The 19,808-nt window shown below is 38.3% G+C and overlaps 1 protein-coding gene across 1 annotated transcript in view; it reads right to left on the bottom strand.

The window, feature by feature from the left end:
- LOC104314942 (mannose receptor C-type 1) overlaps positions 1–19,808 on the bottom strand; it is a 61,745-nt gene that overhangs the window by 21,039 nt on the left and 20,898 nt on the right. Inside the window, exons 7-15 of the mRNA XM_069776286.1 lie at positions 19,144–19,326; positions 15,184–15,341; positions 9,328–9,441; positions 7,683–7,798; positions 6,168–6,316; positions 4,411–4,610; positions 3,789–3,913; positions 2,525–2,612; positions 1,451–1,595 (exon numbers count right to left, since the gene is read on the bottom strand). Coding sequence (XP_069632387.1) covers positions 1,451–1,595; positions 2,525–2,612; positions 3,789–3,913; positions 4,411–4,610; positions 6,168–6,316; positions 7,683–7,798; positions 9,328–9,441; positions 15,184–15,341; positions 19,144–19,326 — 1,278 coding nt within the window. The remainder of the gene's footprint in view (positions 1–1,450; positions 1,596–2,524; positions 2,613–3,788; positions 3,914–4,410; positions 4,611–6,167; positions 6,317–7,682; positions 7,799–9,327; positions 9,442–15,183; positions 15,342–19,143; positions 19,327–19,808) is intronic.

Here is a 19,808-nt window from a genome sequence, read left to right as displayed (position 1 = left end):
TCTACAGTTAGCAGTGGATTTAACACCAAAACCTAGAAGGAACTAAATACCCTTAATCTCTTATTTTGGGTACACTATTTGATTTTAAATAAATATTCTTGTTCCCTGAAGCTATTCCTTATGTGCAAGGTATTATAAAATACCTTGACATTTACCTGAATTAAGTAATTTTTTTTGGTATTCACTGGATACAGAAAACCTTATGTCCCAAAGCATTAACTCTATTAAGACAGTCCTGCGTGTCCCGTTCCTTCCTTTCCCCTGGTCACTTATACAAGAATTCTGGCTTAAACCAGAGACAGCAGGAACGCAGGCTGGGTTATCTTCTTCTGTGGTGCCCTAGCTACTACAGAGTGAGGTTCTTTCCATCTTTCCCTGGCTGAGAAGAACTGCTATCTGGATCTTAAAAAAGTCCCCAGATAAAATCTCACTGGAAAAGATTCCAAGAAATTAACTGGTCCTTTCTGAAAAGAAGACCTCAAGCTAAAGAATTCCCGAGTTTGTTTTTGCTATGGCAGCATGGAGATAGCATCCTGGATGGCATCAATAGCAGCTCAGCAAAACAATTTCTAACACAGGAGATCTCTGTCTTTATGCTGTCTCGGTGCTAAATTATGATCTCACAGATATCAGCATTTAATAAGAAATTCTCTGCCTAAGAAATTCTTTTACCAATATAAAGCAGAGCTGATACTTTATTGTCAATAATCTAATGCAGCTTCTTTATTTTGCTCCCCTCCTTCCCAATATAAGAATATGGTAAAATGTTTAAATAAGCACTTTCTAAAATACTCAGACTTAGGTAGATGCGCTGCGTGGAACTCAAGATTTCTCTAAATCATAAATTTTGTCTTGCTGTCTTCAGAAAATAAAAAGCATCTGAACTCAGATCTCAAAAGCATTTAGCAAGAAACCGACATATGAATATAAAACCCAGCCAAAGCAAAATAAAGTATCTCAAAACCAGGCCCCATCTTGCAACTACAGATTCAATTAGTTGACAAAACGGTACCTGACCTGTAAGGAGGGAGTTTTCACACATAAAAATTCAGGTATGTGAACTGATTTGCAAACTATTTTCTAATAACTTGAAACTCAACTCAGAAAAAAAAATCCAAAATAGGATTTGTTGGAGAAGGCATGAACTTCTCTAAATGAAAAGTCAAAAGTGAATGTGAATATTCAAATTAACATTTCCTATTTTTCAAGTATCACATTTCCCTTTCTGAAATCATAGAGAAAGGTCAGTGAGAAGTTCCAGCAGAGCACCAAAGGCTCTGTATCTTTAAATGCATTGAACACATGGAAACCCTTATACCACTTAGATATTTCACATTCCACCAGAACTATTCTGATAAACAGGTTTTGAAATTTTTTATTTCTTAAAGTTAAGGAAAAAATCAACTGAGAATCTTTTCTGATTTTACTAATACACAGGAGTAAGTGATACCTTTTCTTATCTGGCAAATCCATCCATATAGATAATCACAGTGCCTGTCATTCCAAAGCATGCTGGAATCACCACTGATCTCTGCACAAAGTTCAATCCCTTGATAATTATTGGGTTCTCCAAAGCCCCAGTTTTCATACCGCACCTATGACAGAAAAGGTTTTGTGAAATTCTGTTATATAGAAAGAAAACAATGGAGAGAGGGAGGAGACAGCATTAAACCACAGACCCACAACTTCTTCCTACTGACAGTTTAAAAACTTAGATAAAAGGAAACCAGAATCTCCCTGTGCAAATGCTGACATTTCAAACTTTTTTTCAGATTGCAGCTGGACTGCAGCTTAGATAACAGTTGTTTCTGATCGCACTTGGAAGAATATTGACTTTTTATAGGACCTAAATTCTGTAAAATTCACCTAATAACAATGATGGGGCATGCTACATGTTGATATTAATTTAAGTAAATATCCTGTATGAGTAAAATAGTAGGACATTATTGAGGAACAACAAAAATGTTGACTTTTTCTTAAAAAAATATTACTGCTATTCTGATTTTCCTGTATAAATTCCAATTTCGGTTTTCTGTATGGTAAACTTCCATCAATATATTTTGACCAACCTTGCATGAAATACACCCACACCTCCAAACCCACTTTTTTTTCTAGTTTTCTGTCTTAGTCTAAAGTACAGTCAAGTCACACTGACATAAAACAATTGCCTTCAGCTCTATGGAATGTAGGCCATTTCAGATAAAGATCAAATTAGTAAAGAAGAGAAATACTAAAGATGGATTTTTTTTCCCTTAAAAAATCCTTGCATTTATGACAGCATCTTTTTAGTCTACATGGATTTAATTTTCTTGCTGTTTCAATGCACATTTTCTTATCAAAAATCAGTATGTTTTAGCCAAAAAAATCAAGCCATGAAATTGCTATTCATAAGCTTTCCTAAAAATAGCATGATACAGTAGAGGGTTATGATTAAGCATAAAATTACACAGAAACACATACACCACACACACTTGATAAGCACAGGGAATGCAAAATAACAGCTGTGGAAAATTAAATCACTCACTGGAGATCCATCACTCCAAACAAAGCCATCATCAGGATTCAAGTAATATAACCCCATCCAGAAATGCTGGTGGTAATAGCCATTGTTCCTAAAAAAAAACCAAAAAAACCCACCCCAAAATAAGTGTCTCATTTATAAGAAGTTTAAATGTAAAACCAAGACTAATAAGGGCATTACAATATTTTTAATAATCTATCATTCACAACAGTTAATAAGCTTCTTTAAAAATAATCCTCAAAGCTGTTTGTTAGAAACAATAACAACCAGGGTGGAAATTAATTAAAATGCAACCACTTCTAGGTGTTATCACTACACATTAACTCAGACAGATTGAAATACTGACCAAGAAAATGTCCAGATCCAATCCAGCTCCTGAAAATGAAGTGGCTTAATACTTTTGTATAATAGTTCAATAGCTACTGTTGCTCCATTTATCAACTCTTCATCTTCTCTGTAAAGGCATTTATGGTTTCCAAACACAAAGTTACTTGCTGCAGTTGAATCACATTGGAAAAATAGCACCTTAAGCTAATTCTTGTCTGCAAGCAGACACACTTTACTGATTTATCTGAATTTATTGAGTCAATTTGTGGTAATGCAGCATCTGAGACTTCTTCCTTACTGTAAGTACGTAGCTGGGATTCTAGTACGGTTGTAGCATTTTGCAAGGCTGCTATGTTTCAGTCTTGCTTCCTAGTTAGACAGGGATGTACAAGTTCATCGAGCGCAGTCTATTCAGGTCATATGGCAAGTGTTACCTTTTTAAGAGTATTTGATCTCATTCAGAAATCTTACACCTGATTTTTACAGTTCAGGGACTTACTAACCTTATTTACATTCCCTGTGTAGGAAAAAATTACTCTGAAGTTGCTTCTGCTTTCTGATTAGTTCATAAAAATGACAAACAACCAACATATTGACCAGATTTATATCTTGTACATGTGCTTATGTGAAAACAACTGGCATCTGTGGTAATTTTATAATATCCCCAAACCACAGTAAATATTTTTACATCCTGATAAATGTAGCCTCAACTAGATATCTTGTCAATCTCATTTTAGCATTAGCTTCTGGAATGATTGCCACTTGTCATACAACTCTGCTATTTCATCAGCTCTACTTTTTTGCTATGTGTTTGATACAGATGCAGATAATGAATCCAGACTGGCTTATACTGAAGTAAAACTTACACCTAAAATTAAATATTTCAGAAAGATCAAAAGGCTAATTAAAGTAAATGGACAACCACACTACAGATACTCACGCAATAGAACGCCATATCACATACTGTTCTTCTTTACCATTAATGGATGCCAGATCTCCTCCTATAGCTCGACAAAACTCTTGAGATTCAAGCCACGTTTTCTTTTGCTCTCCTCTTGAAAAAGGCTAAAGAGAGCATTTTGCAATCAGACAAAATAGACCATATTGATCACAAGATCAAGAAACATCCAGTACCCAAAAGCAATTTATTTACAATTAATTTGTTCTGGGAGGATTACAGAAACTTTGAATACAGTGTTTATGAGTGTTCACCTCTGTGAAACACAGGCCTAGTATAAGTGTCTTTAAGCCAAGTTAGCAAACTGCATTGCTGACAGGAGTATCTGCTGCAAAACAACTAGGAGAAAGGAACTTTTAATGTTAAAAGAATGGGAAATTCAGTCTTAAAAGAATTGGAAATTAAGTTCAGAAGATCAGACCTGAAGATCAGACTTTAACAGAATAAACAAAACCATCAGCATTTCAATAGAAGGGAACAAGACCTCTACATATAATCTGTAAATAAGCTCATGAAACAGTAAGATATATGTATACCAATTTTTATTGCATGTATGTGCAGCAAATGCAAACTACCTTAATGCAGAAATAAGCAACATACTTACTTTGAAACAGAAGCTAATACGATTGTTTGAGTCCCAACCTTCTGGACACCGAGGAATAGGAGTTGTTGTAGGAAGAGGTGGAAGCGTCACTCCCTCTGCCCACACTTTGCATAGGAACTTTGCCTTTTCTTCACATTTTATTACATCCCATAATCCACCTGCAATTCCAGTCCTCATGGCAACGCAGCCCGGCTTTCTTCCTGGTTGAAAACAGGAATGCACAAAAGCAATGTTTAGGGGGTCATAAGAATTTAGAAAACTTCATATTTTATACTGATGGAAATTAAGTCTTTGTATAGAGCCAAAAATATTTCTAACGTTAGAGTAGGTCCAGAGGAGGGCCACAAAAATCATCAGAGGGCTGGAACACCTCTGCTATGAAGAAAGGCTGAGGGAGTGGAGTTGTTCAGCCTGGAGAACCTTATCACGTCCATTCAATACATAACGGGGGTTTATAAGGAAGACGGAGAAAGACTTTTTACCAGGGCCTGTAGTGACAGGACAAGGGGCAATGGTTTTAAAATGAAAGAGAGTAGGTTTAGATTGGACATAACGAGGAATTTTTTTTACTGAGGATGGTGAGACACTGGAACAGGTTGCCCAGAGAAGTTGTGGATGCCTCATCATTGGAAATGTTTGAGGTCAGGTTGGATGGGACTTTGAACCACTTCATCTAGTGCAAGATGTCCCTGCCAATGGCAGGGCAGGTAGGACTAGATTATCTTTAAATGTCCCTTCCAACCCAAACCATTCTGTGATTCTATGATTCTATGATTTTAATTCATGAAGCAAAAAAAAACAAGCAAAAAAATCTGTGGTTCATCCACATCTGAGATACTGAATTGTGCCTCACATCAAATCACCTCCAGTGGCTGACTCTAGCAACATCATAACCTGTGATCCAATATATTCTTCCCTAAAACTGAAGGTGTGGTTAGAGCTAGTTTCTCAAATTTGTCTAATTTGACTATGATTTTCAAAATGGACTTACTATATATAGGCCTAGTATTGGCTTTATGGTCTACATAGCCTTACCACTCCACCTGACACATTCAAATCAACATTTAGACACTGAAACTAAAATGAATCAGAGGATCTCCCGAAAGGCAAATGCAACACACCAGAACCTTGAAGGCTGATGACCATCCCCTTTCTGATGTGATCATGTCAGAGATGAAATGACCTCGCACCCCCATAATTTTATCAGAACAGAAAAAAATAGCAATGTTTTCATTAACAAAAGTTAGTAAATAAAGAAATCACAATTAATCTAGCAAATATATCAACTAAAAAAAGATTAAACACAAATCTTCCCTTGGGCCTCTTGTCCTTCCCTACAATTCCATTTTTTCTAGGATGGTGCTTCATGCATGCTGTCATCTCACACACCTCAGAACATGCAGTGAGCAAGTGCACTATGACATATGGCTGAGCAGGCAGGACATGCAAGCAGGGCGCAATATGCCTGCAGATATTGCTCTTCCAGAGTAGTACAGACACAGATGTTCCCAGAACAGACACAAATCAGAAACTTGATCTCAATTTAAAGTTTCTTCCCAAACTCATATTAAAAACTCATTTCAGCACTCAGCAGGAAGTTAGCAACAGCACTACATGCCTGAAAAAGCAGCCAGATATATTTGAGATCAATTAGTCATTATACCATCAAGTAAGGGCTAAGGAATGAAATAAAAATAAAGTAGTGAGCAAAGTATTCTGGGCACTGGACTCGTTAAACAGTATAGAGCCGTACCCACCAGGCATTTCAGAATTCCAGTGTGTAAATAAGACAGATTCACCATTAGCCCACTTGAATGTTCCCTTTTCTTCTACATCTGAAAGTCCAATCCAAAAGTATCTTTCTGTTCTCAGCCCAACCAGGCTAGTCAGATAGGCTTGTTCATATCTGTTTAAAAGAACACAACTGTTACATTAATATTGTTACATTTATTTTTAAAAGTTCTAAAAGGCTTGTTATTTTCTCAGAATTACCACTGTACCTTCTTGAAAGCATAGCTTGGATGAATTTACTTGAACAAAGGACATAACAAAGCATTACATAATAGATATTTTGTAAGCTTCAGTACCAGAGTATTCTGCCTTCTCTTCGGATGTCCGGTAAAGAAAGTGACATAATCGTGGACTAAAATTAAATTGGTGGGAAAGAATAACCCTGACATGACTTATGTGTTATACCACTGTATTTTTTGAGAGTTCCTAGTATCCTTCGATTTTAATGACTTCTTGTTTCAGGTAAATCCAAAACTGGAAAAGGAATCTTAGCATTATTGAAGAGATATAAAAAAATAAAGGCTAAAGTAGTATGATACTAAATTATCAAAATAAGGAACACTGCAAATTAGATCCAACGATCATGCAAGAAAACTTATGTTTGGGAAACAAGCCTATGTAGAGGTAAAGCCTGTCATAGTTCATTATGGTGTTTAAACAAACAGCTCTTAAGAAATCAAAGCAAATAAAAGAAGTCTCCCCTTAACAAGGTATAGTCTGAAGACCACATTAATGTTAAACTATTTGTATGACAGCTACAGTGCTACCTACATTTAGAGAGCTACCATTCATGACAGCTAGAGCTTTCACACTAGAACATATCTATTTAGATTACATAGAAACAAGTAAGAAAGTGTAAAGCATCAAGTCAACTGCAAGCAAAATAAGCTTTGTTTCTTAACCCTAACTTTCATTTTCCCAATATTCTATATTTAATAATGTGCACCACCTGTTCGGAAATTTAGCACACACTGAACCCTGGCTGAACTGTGATGGATTTTCAGATACCAAGCACTTTTATCATCATTTGGTTTCTTATTTAATTTTTTTAAAAGTAGCTCAATTCTGAGAAGACCAGGTGGGTGAAAATTATATCCTCTTGCTCATTTGAAGTACCTTTTGAAAGGAATTCAGAGCTGTATCTCTTCACTTAATAATCAAAATTGTATTCTGCATCCCTCACTCAAGTAAAACCCATCCTCAAGCCACTACAATTAAGGAAATAGAAAACATAATTCTATTTTTTTCCTTGACATAACCATCTATATCAATACTGATTTCACAGCCATCACTTACTTTTATTATAAACTGAATTCCTGGATTTGAATATAATGCAAAAACTGTAAGAAGTTCTGTATCTACAGATAGCTGTCCTCTAAAGCAAGATTTTTGTCCAGATCAGAGTGTTTATTTTGATATTCAGATGACGCTAGATGTTAAATCCTTATGTGATCCCCTCATGCATGTAGTCTTTTACATACCTGTCTTCAATAGTTGCTAAAAAGGCCTGATGCCTTCCACAGGTTTGATTTGCTTGAGGAAAAGATACAAATGTATTTCCAATGAAGTAACAATAAAAACCATGTCTTTTCCAACCCTGTCAAAATAAACATTAAGTGATCATGTATGTTGCAGCGAAAGGAAAGGGGAAAGGAAAGGGGAAAGGAAAGGGGAAAGGAAAGGGGAAAGGAAAGGGGAAAGGAAAGGGGAAAGGAAAGGGGAAAGGAAAGGGGAAAGGAAAGGGGAAAGGAAAGGGGAAAGGAAAGGGGAAAGGAAAGGAAAGGAAAGGGAAAGGGAAAGGGAAAGGGAAAGGGAAAGGGAAAGAAAGGAAAGGAAAAAGAAACCCAACAAAACCAAACTGATTTATCCCACTGTCACCTAACCATTAGACAAAGGAACAACCGAACTGAAAAAAGCCAGACTGGAAACAGGCAGGATCAAAGCTTTTTAAAATTTTGTTTCATAGAACAATTTTTCACATATAATGAATTTTTAATCAGTGCATTCCACTTATAAAGGCATGAGAGACTTTGCTGTACACCTTTAGTGCTCAGTATAGGATTATAACTAGCACATAGGCATTGTGCAATCATGAGAATGGTCTTGAGAAGCAAATTTCAGCTTGGCTTTTCAGAAACGGAATGACACTTCAGACAAGTTCGTTTATTATTAACTAACATTAACACTCTCTTCTAATGTTTTGTCATTCAAATGCCATTAACTCAGGAATATGCTTACAGAGGGAGAGTTTGCTGTGACCAGCCCCAATTCAAACAAATTTTCTTCTGATGGTTTTCAATTTCTCACCTATGAGAGACTTTTTTTCTGCAACCATGCACTTATTTCTCTAGGCAAGGATAGCATCCATAAGCATTAGGATCCCTTTATCTTCTGCAACAGTTGAATACTTGTGATGTTCCCAGGTACTCTTTTACAAATACTGGGAATAAACATCAAAGACTTCCTCTGCAGCTGTGTAAAGCAGACTTGGGGGGGGGGAAGGCAATTTCTTCATGGAAGACAAAAACCCAGTAAGATTCCCTATGACATAACAAATTACAGTAGGCTTTTCGGAATTACTGAGTGTTATGTTACCAGAAGGCGAGCATTACCAAATAAACAATAGATCTGCTGGCAGTTCAGAAGGACCACAATGGATTCCTTTTGTTCAGGCACTCCTACAAATTCTTCAAAGTAGAGAGCACTGCCAGAGACCACAGCAAAGCCTTGAGAATAGTATGTAGAGAAGCACACCCTTCCTGCTGTGAATAATTTTGAAGAAAATTGTAGGCAGAGCTGAAGAGCAACTGCTGGCACAGGCAAATTCCTTAGGACAGCTTGAATGCCAATCAAGGAAAAATGGCCTGCTGCGGGGACTACAGGTTTGAGTTTTGGTTTAAGTTCTGGAAAAAAAAAGGGAGCATCAAGAGCCAAATGACAGTCAGAACCTAGATTTATTCATATGTACCACCTATCCTGTCTGCCATAGAAATGAGAAGGCCAACTGTTCTGATGGTGACAACACAGAACCCATTTTTCCTGTTTTATCTGTCACCTAGGTGGCATTTTCTCCTCCTAATCATTCCTAGAAGCCTATTCAGATCAGAGAGCTTTTGCTTCACTTACTCTCTGGCAGCCCATGTCAATAGTTTCCTCTTCTGTAGGAGCTTCTGACATGGGTTTCCTTTTACAGATGTAGCCAATTTTCTTTTCACAAGAATGGTCTGCCCAAAATCCATCCTGAACATAAGAACAGAACATCACAGTCAAGTGGGATTTAGTCTTCAAAAAAGGCACTTTATGCTTTTAAGTATTCAATTATTTTTTGCAGCTTTAAAAGAAGCAAAACCTACATCGAAGTTCAGTACTTAATTCCAACCTCATTCCAACCTCACTTCTACTGGGGCTGATTCACCATTGACTTACACCTTCTTCAATTATTTAGCCTTCTGAAAAGTGAACCCTTGGGGGTGACAGTAATACACCATCTCTACAACTACTGATTTAATAAGCATGCAGGAGGAAAGGGAGGTGTCATCTCTCCCCACAGAAATCCAGTTGCAACAGAAAAAAACCCAGAAGACTACATTCCTTAGTTAATACTTATATAAAACTTTGAAGATGCAAAAAGTTCCTTGTCAAAGTTAGAATTAACATTGTTACTCCTCATACTACAGATCCTCAGAAGAAACAATGACATTCAGTGGGAGCTGTACTGAAAGTAAGGAACCTCACACCATGTTCCCACTATATTTTACATACATTCTGGTTCAACAGATGAACTAAGGTATTGGGAGATGAGGAGAAACACCTGTGCAAAACACTTTCTCACTTGTGCCTTAAAGACTCCACTTTTGTAAAAGTAAAATCATAGCAGTTGGTGGCAATTTCTTTCTCCCCCTCTCCTGCACCGAAATGTAAAATAATCACATTGGTAATACACAGTCCCTTGTGCCACAATATGCCAAGTCCTCAAGAAGCTAAACAAACCCCACTTCCAGCAAAAACTCCCAAAACTCAATACTACTGCCTGCAAAAATGAAGAACCCTAGGATGTTCACAGCTCATGCTTGTGTCTTCTCAGTCCTATGCTGATCACAAGACAAGTCTTTTGGTGGGTGTCTCATAATCTCCTACCATTTCTTTCTCAGCCTCGCTAGACTAGTAGGCACTTCAGATAACCACCCAAAACTCTGACCGTCACAGCCTGGAAGAAATCAGGACAACTTTCACAACTTTTACAGTTCTTTAACACAGGAAAACTTACCCTGAAGCTTTGGCTCTCTAGTTACTGACTTTTGAACCAAGGGAAAACCTCGTCTGATGGCAAGGATCAAGCCCTTAAAATTTAGCCTTGAAAGAAACATTTACCAGTCTAACTTACTACTTGGTATAGAAAGCAAAAGAGTCTTCCCATCAAATAAATGGTGGAAAAACTAAAGCATAGCATATGTCAACAGCTACCCTTTCAAAATGTTAAACTGGACCAATGGTAGCTTCTTTACATCATAGCAAATTTGTAACACATTAATTTGCATCACTGCCCAAAAGGTACAGAGTCAAATTAAAATGAAAAGTAAAAACAATGTAATGAAGGAGGAGTTAAAATAAAACCGCATCTACAACCACCAAATTCAATGAAAAATAGACAAAAATCGTAACACAATGAACAAGCATGTTATAAACAGAAGTCCTTTTTGATGGCATTGTTGCATGCCTTACTTTATAATTCATTTCTAACTTTCCATCAGCAGGCTGAGAGCAGCAATAGACCTAAAGGGCCCCCACCACCTTCACTTGGGGCCTCCACCCACCTGCCTGCCCATGAGCCCTGGGGCTCCACTTAAGCTCAGACCTGGGCCTTCAATCCCTGTCCATGCTGTAACAGAAGTACTTGTCTCCAGCTGCACCAATGTCTCTACCTGGCTATGGGCCTTGTTGATCCAGACCCTGACCTTTGGACTGTCTTCTTGGCTTGATCTTGGACAGACCTTGTCACTCACTATGCACTTGCCCAGCAATGACTAGATTGTGTCTGACCCTGGTTACTCTCTCCAGACCTGATCCTGACTCGGCTACTTGGCTTGACCTTGGACCTGCCTCATCATCCTGAATGTGGGCTCTGCTCTGCCACCAGCTGCCTACCCCACCTGCCCTGCTCCCTTTCTGGGGACAGTGGGACAGGCTCTGACTGGACAGGCACTGTCCCTGCAAGCTGGCCTATTAGGCTTGGCTTGTGGCTTCTCACAATTTTAATTTAATTTTAATATCCCTGCTGGCTTCCAGCTAACCTGTTCTTAACCATACAAAAAACCCCCACCCTAGAGTAGCTCATTCTGCTTTTTTACTAAATAAACAATTGGAAGAATTGATTGCAACCTCTGTAACAAGCTGTGTATACTTGAAGACTTGTTTTTTCAGATTTCTCTTTCACAAATCAAAACCCCCTTTATTTCTTCAGCCAAAAACTACATCATGCTTTCTGTATTGCTTTTGAGTGCTGATACAAGCAAAAGGATGACAGCTTTTCTAAAGCACCAGAATGGAACAGCAGGCTGCTACTTTTATTTATAGCTACAGCCACAGATATAGCTAACTGTCTACTGCTGTTGGAATTAAAAGGGCCTCTAGGGTTTAGATACAAGTCTCACTTAATACATATTCAGTGCTGGAGGACTCCAAGATCCTTCTGTACTGACAGACACTGTGTTAGGTGAAGGAAGAGAAGGCTTGGTCTACCAGCGGATGGAGTCTTCTGCTTCCTCCCTTCCCTAAGTGAAGACCCAGCAGCCTGCACTGGTATTTTCAGCTGGTTCTTGACCATAGTATTAAGCATGCCAGCCTGCCATCAGAAACTCTGCTTCTGAGGAATGATCATGGGTCATCTGACTGCACTGAATGCTGCCACTTTTAGCATGGCACATAAGACATGACCAGTGAATCGAAATCTTAATGCTTTGAGACCCCGGCCATTGAATTAATTTTATTTTAATACCCAACCATATGTTAGATCCCTTTTATAATCTTAGGTCATCTTCTATCAACAGATCTGCCTAGACACATACAAGCAATCATACGCCACTGCATATATCTGTAACTATTCTTGCCTCTTTGTAATTGAACTGTTTGTGTGTTCCAGTGGTTCAGTCTGGGCGGACACTTCAGGACTTTACGACCATACAAAGTGAGGGTGAGGATATAAATAGCAATGACTCCTATTTTTCCATCCATTTCCTTATCCAGTAGGTTTCAATGAATGACCACATGGAGGGGGGGAAACATTAGGTAGACCAACAGTGGTTCTTTCAGGGCTTGGCATTGCAGAGTGGCGTGAATTTATTCTGGACCATGCTGTTCCTGCCCTCCACCAGAGGATACTACTAGGGTTAGTTGCAATCTCTCCCTGCCTCACCTTTCTCCTAAAGTCTTATATAATTAACCAGATGTGTCTTTCCTCTACTCTTGCAACAGAAACTGAGGTAGCTGTCTCTTTCCTAGAGAAATGCAACAGGTGGTAGAATTCAAATTATCACAAGCAGCAATTTGCTTAGGTTTGCAGAAAATTAGAAGATAATGGATCTCAGCTTCTGTACACAAATAGAGATTTTTAACCTGAATCCAAGTTCCCCAAAATGCTATAACACTTGGCTTGGCCAGAAAATACCATCCAGATCCTCACAGAGCCACAAAACAAATTCTTCCCCTTGTTGTTTTCTCTTGAAACTCTTGGTTTGAAGGCAGTGAAGTTGTTCTGATAAAAATCATGGCTTTACCAATGCATTTAAGCTGCCCTGTATGTTCCAAAAGACTAAAAAAAGATTAAAAAAAAATTGCATCAAGAAACTATGAATATCAAGAGCAATCTTAGCACTTTTTTTAAAGTACTAGCCAAATTATGAATTGCTTGTCAGCCTCTAACCTCCTCTAATACTTCCTGCACCAATACTTCTATGTACAATACCATAAAACCCCAAAGTTCACACCAACAGGTGAAGGTGGCTAAAGGACACAGGATGGTAGATGAGACAAAATCTCAGCTATGTGTTCCTTGCACCACCCACATGCACCAAGACTAGCTACCTTGCAAACCTCCCATTCCTGAGCACGTTCTCCAGCCTTGACCATTATACAAGTCCTTGAAGCAACTGCTATTTACAACCTCAGTTGACTGATCCTCACATTTGAGCATTCAGCCTCCTTCATCTGTCTGACCCTATATTTCTGTTAGACAAAGCATCTACTACATCCTTAACCAGCACTGGCATAGCCACTGCACAGACAAGGGAGCACAAAAATCCTCACACCCTTAAAAATCTGTCTGTTCAATTACCATGTGTGCCGTGGCCTGGTTGCCATGGAAGAAGTATACATTTATGGTCTTCTCACCAGAGCGTGTCCACTAATACAATGGAGAGGAATGTTTAATAGATTATAATCTTACTCATGCTTCTGACCAGTGCAAAATTCTTCACTAAAATAGAGATCAAATTCTAACCTTCTGGACACATCTGACTGTACATTAAGTTTCTTCTCCCTGCTCAGTTCATACAGCAATGAAACTATAGACGTGAACTTTGGCCCAGCCAGAGAACACCTCCACAAACACACATAGCTCTGCTCAATTTGGGGAGATTAATATGCTATACCCTGCACAGGCTTGCCTCTTCCATGGATACTACTCTGGTTTTGCTCTCCCAAGGATGCTGTTCTAGTTCTCTTCCTCATTCCTTTCTGGAACTGATGACATGGTCCCTTTTTCTGCTAGTGCTGCACCTGCTAACTCCCCTATGTCCTCTACAGCTTCTACCTGCTGCAGAGCTGGCTCAGCCCTCTCCTGCTGCACTCAATCTTAATTTCTGAATTTGAGTCTTTGTGCACCAGAATGATGGAGGCACATGAACAAGCTGCATGCATACATGCCACTGTTGTTGATGATGATTGTACCTAAGTGAAGCAAGCTAGAAAACTCAGTCTATTGGGGCTTGAGTGCAGACTTGCCCTATGAGGCAAGCTCTGCATAGTGTTCAGGCCAACTGGGAAAAAATTTTTAGTTCTTCTTTTCAATTTATAAGTGCAGTCACCAAAAGTACAACCCTCAAGTTTTAATTTTGCAAAATAATGAAATGCCTTTGGTATGGGTAAATACTTTTTTTCCTCCTGATAAAATACGTAAACCCTGAAGGAGGTGGTAAGTTCAATATTTTTAATTATCAGAAAGATGAAAAATACCATTTTGCAACATGGCACACAGACTGACTTTTATACCAGGTATTATCTCAGTTCCTGTAGTACACCTACATCATCGATCATTGCCATATTCCAAAAAGCAGCCTTTTCAAAGCAGCCTTTTAATTGTAGATATACAGTCACTCAGTAAAGACTTCCACTAATCCCACTGCTAACTACTTTTCTCACAGCTCTTCATGTGCAGTGCAGATACAAGCATAACATCTAATCCACCTAGATCTGAGATTTATAACTTTGCCTAGAAAAAGAAAAAAAAAGCTTCTATTTTCTTCTAAAGATAGTATTTCTTTCTAACATCATTAAAAATTGCTAGTGCAATTTTTTAAGGTAGGTGTATATCCCATACTCAGACAAAGCAGAAAAAATCCAAACATATCCAAAATGTCTTTGTAGCTTCCTGAAGAAAAGCATTTACATGTTCATGTGGTTCACAGTGTAATTAAAAGCTTCTTCAAAAAGCCCACATGCACAAACTGAAATCCAGAAATATGGATCTTGGGGAGCAGTTCCCTCCAAGGAAAGCCACCACTTGCCTGCTTCTCAGGCAAGACAATAAAAACAACTTTCTGGCAACCTTGAACAGGGGTCCTTCCTCAAAAAAGTAACACCTGTAAGACTCTAAAATAGGCTGCTTCAAACAGTAATATCCCCTACTTTTTTGCTCTGGCATAGAAAAAAAGCCCAAATGATAAATGAAATTATAAGATAATTAAGTCAATAGCCACATGACTTTACCTTTCCCTTCATAACAACACAGTCCTCTTGCCTGTTGTTTGCATGAGTGGGTTCTCCACGAAGCCACTTGGCATAGGTGACGGGTGTCCCATCGCTCCATTCAAAATACATCTGAACTTTGAGGTCATTCAACCCAATCCACAGCTCATCAGCTGGCTCTAAAACATATGATTAACAAGGTTGATAACAGTCCTTTTATATGATGTGAAGCCTTATCTTCACGGAACGGAAAATAATTTATTCTCAGGAAGTTTAATAGGCAGTCAAAGGAAATTAAGGCTCCCTGTTTCATAAAGACAGCAGACTGTTCCTCATATACCCACTCCAGTTATGAGGAAAGGCCACTCATTATAGTGGCAATATGAGTGTTTAACTTTGTATAAAACAGCAAAAATACTCTCTTTGTTGAATTATGTTACAACACAGCTAGGTTCATTCCTTTTTTCCAGTTCACAACTCTTGTAACGAGATGAATAAACACTTAAATAAAATGCTACCTCCCCTTTGCCTCCTACCTTTAGTATAGCGAAGAAAGAATTGCCTTCTTTTCTAATGCTCAGACACCCAGTGTTGATTTTTACAGCTGACAACTAGAGTACCTGCAAGTTTTCCTATTACAGGTGTTCCTATATTTTATTTCGTTTCAGAGCAAAATGAAATTCATGTAGTTGTTGGAATTTTCAGTTTACAGTTAACGGAGTTAACTGCTGGTTTTTGGCTGGAATGAAAGTGCAGGACTGATCAAGGATGTTACTTTATGGCAGCTGTTTCTTAGAGGTTTATTTGCCTGTGCTTAAAATTCTCCACTCTATTGCTACTATAAAGTTCATACCTAGTTTTGTTCTGAATAGACTATTTGAATAAGGAGGATTAAAATTTGGGCATTTATAATCAGTCTGAACTCCATCATCATCAAAAGAGTATTCCTCTCTAGAACTGATTTTATGACTTTGTTCAGTGCAATTGGCACTTCTTGAATTATTATTTATTTATTTATAGTCTGTCATCCAGCCTATGCTAAAGGCAGCAGGTTTTCCTTTTTTTTACAGCACATGGCTCAGATCACACTGACCAACTACATGCACAGTCCTTTCCTTAGATAGCAGTCTTTCCAAGCAGAGTATGAACTACTTGGTTGCTAGAACTTACTCATGAGTATTTTTCTTGAATGATAGGGAGACTACTTTACTTTTTAACATTTTTCCACCACTTATGACCTTGCATTTCTACAACCCATCTACAGCACTCAGAGGTTTCTCCTGTTCAGTTTGTTGTCATAGTTTTTGCCTTCTTTCATAAGTCTTCCTTTAACATCCTATATCCAGACTGACCACAGACAACCTGATAATGAAGTCACCCAGGAAATTAAAAATGGGATTGTGAGCCCACCGGGAAAAGACATCAGCTGCAGGAGTGGGTCTCTCAATGGAACTATAATTGTTTCTTCTCTGTTGCTGCTGTCACTAGACATAGAAGTGTCTAGTGTTAAGTTAAAAGAGTTAAAAGTCATTGCCATCAAGGCAATCCTTTCTGATTAACACATTTCAGATGGAGGTTTTCCTAGATACTCCCACAGCTTAAAACTCTTGTGACATTTCTCCCATCTGCTAGTTACAGGAACATGGAGGCTTCCCATTTTGACCAACCAGGCTGCTACAAAAGTCACCCTCCCAGCCTGTCAGTTTAGTGGAGTCAACTCTCTCTCCTTTCTCTTTCCCTCCCTTGTCTCTCCCATCTTTATTATACCTAAGTATGATCAGCCCTCATAGGTCATCTATACTGTCCTTACCATCCCTCCCCCAATAAGAAGGGCTCAGATTCACAGGATGTCAGGCTCCATTTTCATCAACATCACATCTCAGTACCCTCCTTTAAACTCTCCTCTGCAACCAAAATTGTAACCTGTTCCAATTCCACTGCCCATCATGCTCTCATTCCCTCCTTAGCTACCTCCATCCATGCTCTCTAATTTCTTTTCTGTTTAGTTATTTGTTAAAATTTTTCTGACTGAGTTTATTGAGCACCCAGCATAGCAAAGGCCTTATCCATGGCCAGACCTCCTACTGTGGTGGGCTCACACCATGGTAATATGAACAGCATTCTTTAACAAAATGATTACATCAAAGTCATCTAAATAAGCCATGCAAATCAGAAATGGCCAAGAGCCATTTCTGGTTCTGTGGACCTTCCTCCTACATAACATTTTCTCCTCTGAAGAAGAAATGCTCTCATAGAGTATTGCACTCATCTCTAAAGCTGGGTGACTAAATACCAAGGGGTTTTTTCCCCAGCCACTTGTAAATAAGCTGTTTCCCACTCTCTCAGACATGCACTGGGCCACTTTTGTGCTATATCACATGCTAGACTTCTGTGTAAATATCCAGAATGCACTTCTTTATTCTTCTTCATGTTGCTCTCTAAAGTTCTCTTTGTGGGTGATGCCAACAAAAGCTCAGCTACTATGACAAAATTCATTTTATTGTACCCCTTCTTCCTTTGTTTTATCATGGGACTGTGAATTGTTTGGCACAAAGATAGATATTTGTTCTTTCTGTACAGCACTTATTGCAGCAGAGTTCTGATGCAGACAAGACTTTCTAGGCACTGCAATACATGGTGTTCTTATCTTAGTGGTGAACAAGGGTGATCTGATACTGTCATAAACTCCCTTAAAAGACTTCTTTACTTGTTCCAGTTTTACTCCTCTGAAAAGAATGCTTTCAAAATAGCCTGTTGCAGTGAGTGTGCCATATGTGAGAAGCCTGGTTTCCTTCAGGACTATTTGCCTTTCAGAAACATTCACTTCTACAAAAACAGTGCAGCATAGTCAGTTCAGGAAAGGTCTCTGGAGAATGCATTAAACTATGAAATAGTCTACTTTGAAGGAGTAAAGAGAAAATACAGAAAAATTCTTTTAAAGCCTAATTTCTTTCAAATGTCCTAACGTCTCGTCAAGAGGTCCCACGTTTCCTAATCATGTCCTTTGAAAAAGAGTAAAAGTTTCATATTGTCCATGAAAGAACAACAAATCACTCTTTTAGGAATGTGAGGACAGGCACAAGTTGCCATGGAGTTGGCTAGGATACAAAACTAAAGCTATTTTATGATTGTCACACCAAGATTGCTGTTACAGTGCAGCTCAAAGCAGCTTACTGCACTTTCAGTGAAGGATAAACTAACTCACACTTACCTGGCACTAAAAGCACACGCAGGATCAGTTACTGCAAAGAAGCATACATAGGTGTGAACATGCTCCTCCCGACAAAAAGCAGTAACTGATCCTACATGCAAAATCAAGTTCATGTAAAGCAATAGCAACCACAAAATTGACTCAGCGTCAGCATGGTTGCACCTCCCCTAATGAACACACAGCATCTGTAGCTTAACTTGCCTTGCAACAACTTGAATGTGTGCTCAGAAACCAAGCACCTAAGTACCATGTTTAATTTGGGGCACATCTGAATCCACATACTGGGACAAACAGCTTCCTTTTTCAAAAGAAACCCAAGCAGCATGACTTGAAAAATAAGGACATGACAGTGCTGGTAGTAGGACCCAGATCTTCCCAAACTGTCTTTGACCAACAGACTTTGCTTCCCCTCATCTATCTTTGCAGACCAATAGAAAAAATCCTTCCAGCTTCTGAAAAGGTTGAAAATTGTTTTCATCTGTATAAAAGGAGGTAGAAGCAGACCCTAAGAAATAGAGTTTGGGGTTGATGCAATTCACAACATTGACCACAGCTTTTCTGTGACAGTAGAGTTTGGGGTTTGTGCTCTTATTGTGTTTCTTTTCTTCCAAAGATTTTTTAAATTTAAAATTTATCTCCTTCTGCACCCTGTGATCAGGAAAATTATTTTATTTAAACAGTCTCCTCCTTTTTCTAATAGGTAAGACATATTCAAAACTCTTTATTTTCTTAGTATACATATATATAAGTCATTGTAAAAAAATACTCACGGTACCCAAGTTGAGAAATAACAAAGCTGTACTCTTCAACATTATGGATGCTCGCCAGATCCCCATCCTCTTTCCTGCAAGATGTTAGAGCATCTTTCCATATTTTGGGGTCCCTGTGAATTATGTAGCAGTGACCAGCATATGACATCCATTGATCAGGACATCTAATAGGCACATTAGTCTCTGAAAAGAAAAAATACCATGAAGGGTTTCAGAATTCTATTCTTAACTAAAGACTGAAAAGCTCATAATGAAAGATTTAACACACAAATTAATTATATATTTTCTTCATGAAGAACAGCACAGCTGAAAAATATGTACAGGGATAATAATCTGCATGCATGATTAAAAGTTGAAACTTTCAGATTTTTAAACACTACTACAGTTGCAAACAAGTGCTTGAATCTTGTGAAAAGACAGAATTAAAAATTACCATAAAACACAGTTTTTACTTTTATATGCATGCATACATACATACTAAAAGGTAAGGTTTGCAGAGCTGTGCTTTATCATTTTTCTGCACTCATGTCAGCATTACTCTTTCTCCTCCACGCTGTATAGCTATATGTTAAGAACCTGGGCTTACAAAACATATTTATGAGGGTAATTTTTTTCCACAAACCTTAGGCATTTTACGGATTAGCCTCATTTGCTACACTAGCAAA

Source organism: Haliaeetus albicilla, chromosome 2, assembly GCF_947461875.1.
Source record: "Haliaeetus albicilla chromosome 2, bHalAlb1.1, whole genome shotgun sequence".
NCBI classification, from domain to species: domain Eukaryota; kingdom Metazoa; phylum Chordata; class Aves; order Accipitriformes; family Accipitridae; genus Haliaeetus; species Haliaeetus albicilla.
Note: the sequence above shows the minus strand (reverse complement) of the source record. Positions and strands in the feature narration are given on the sequence as shown.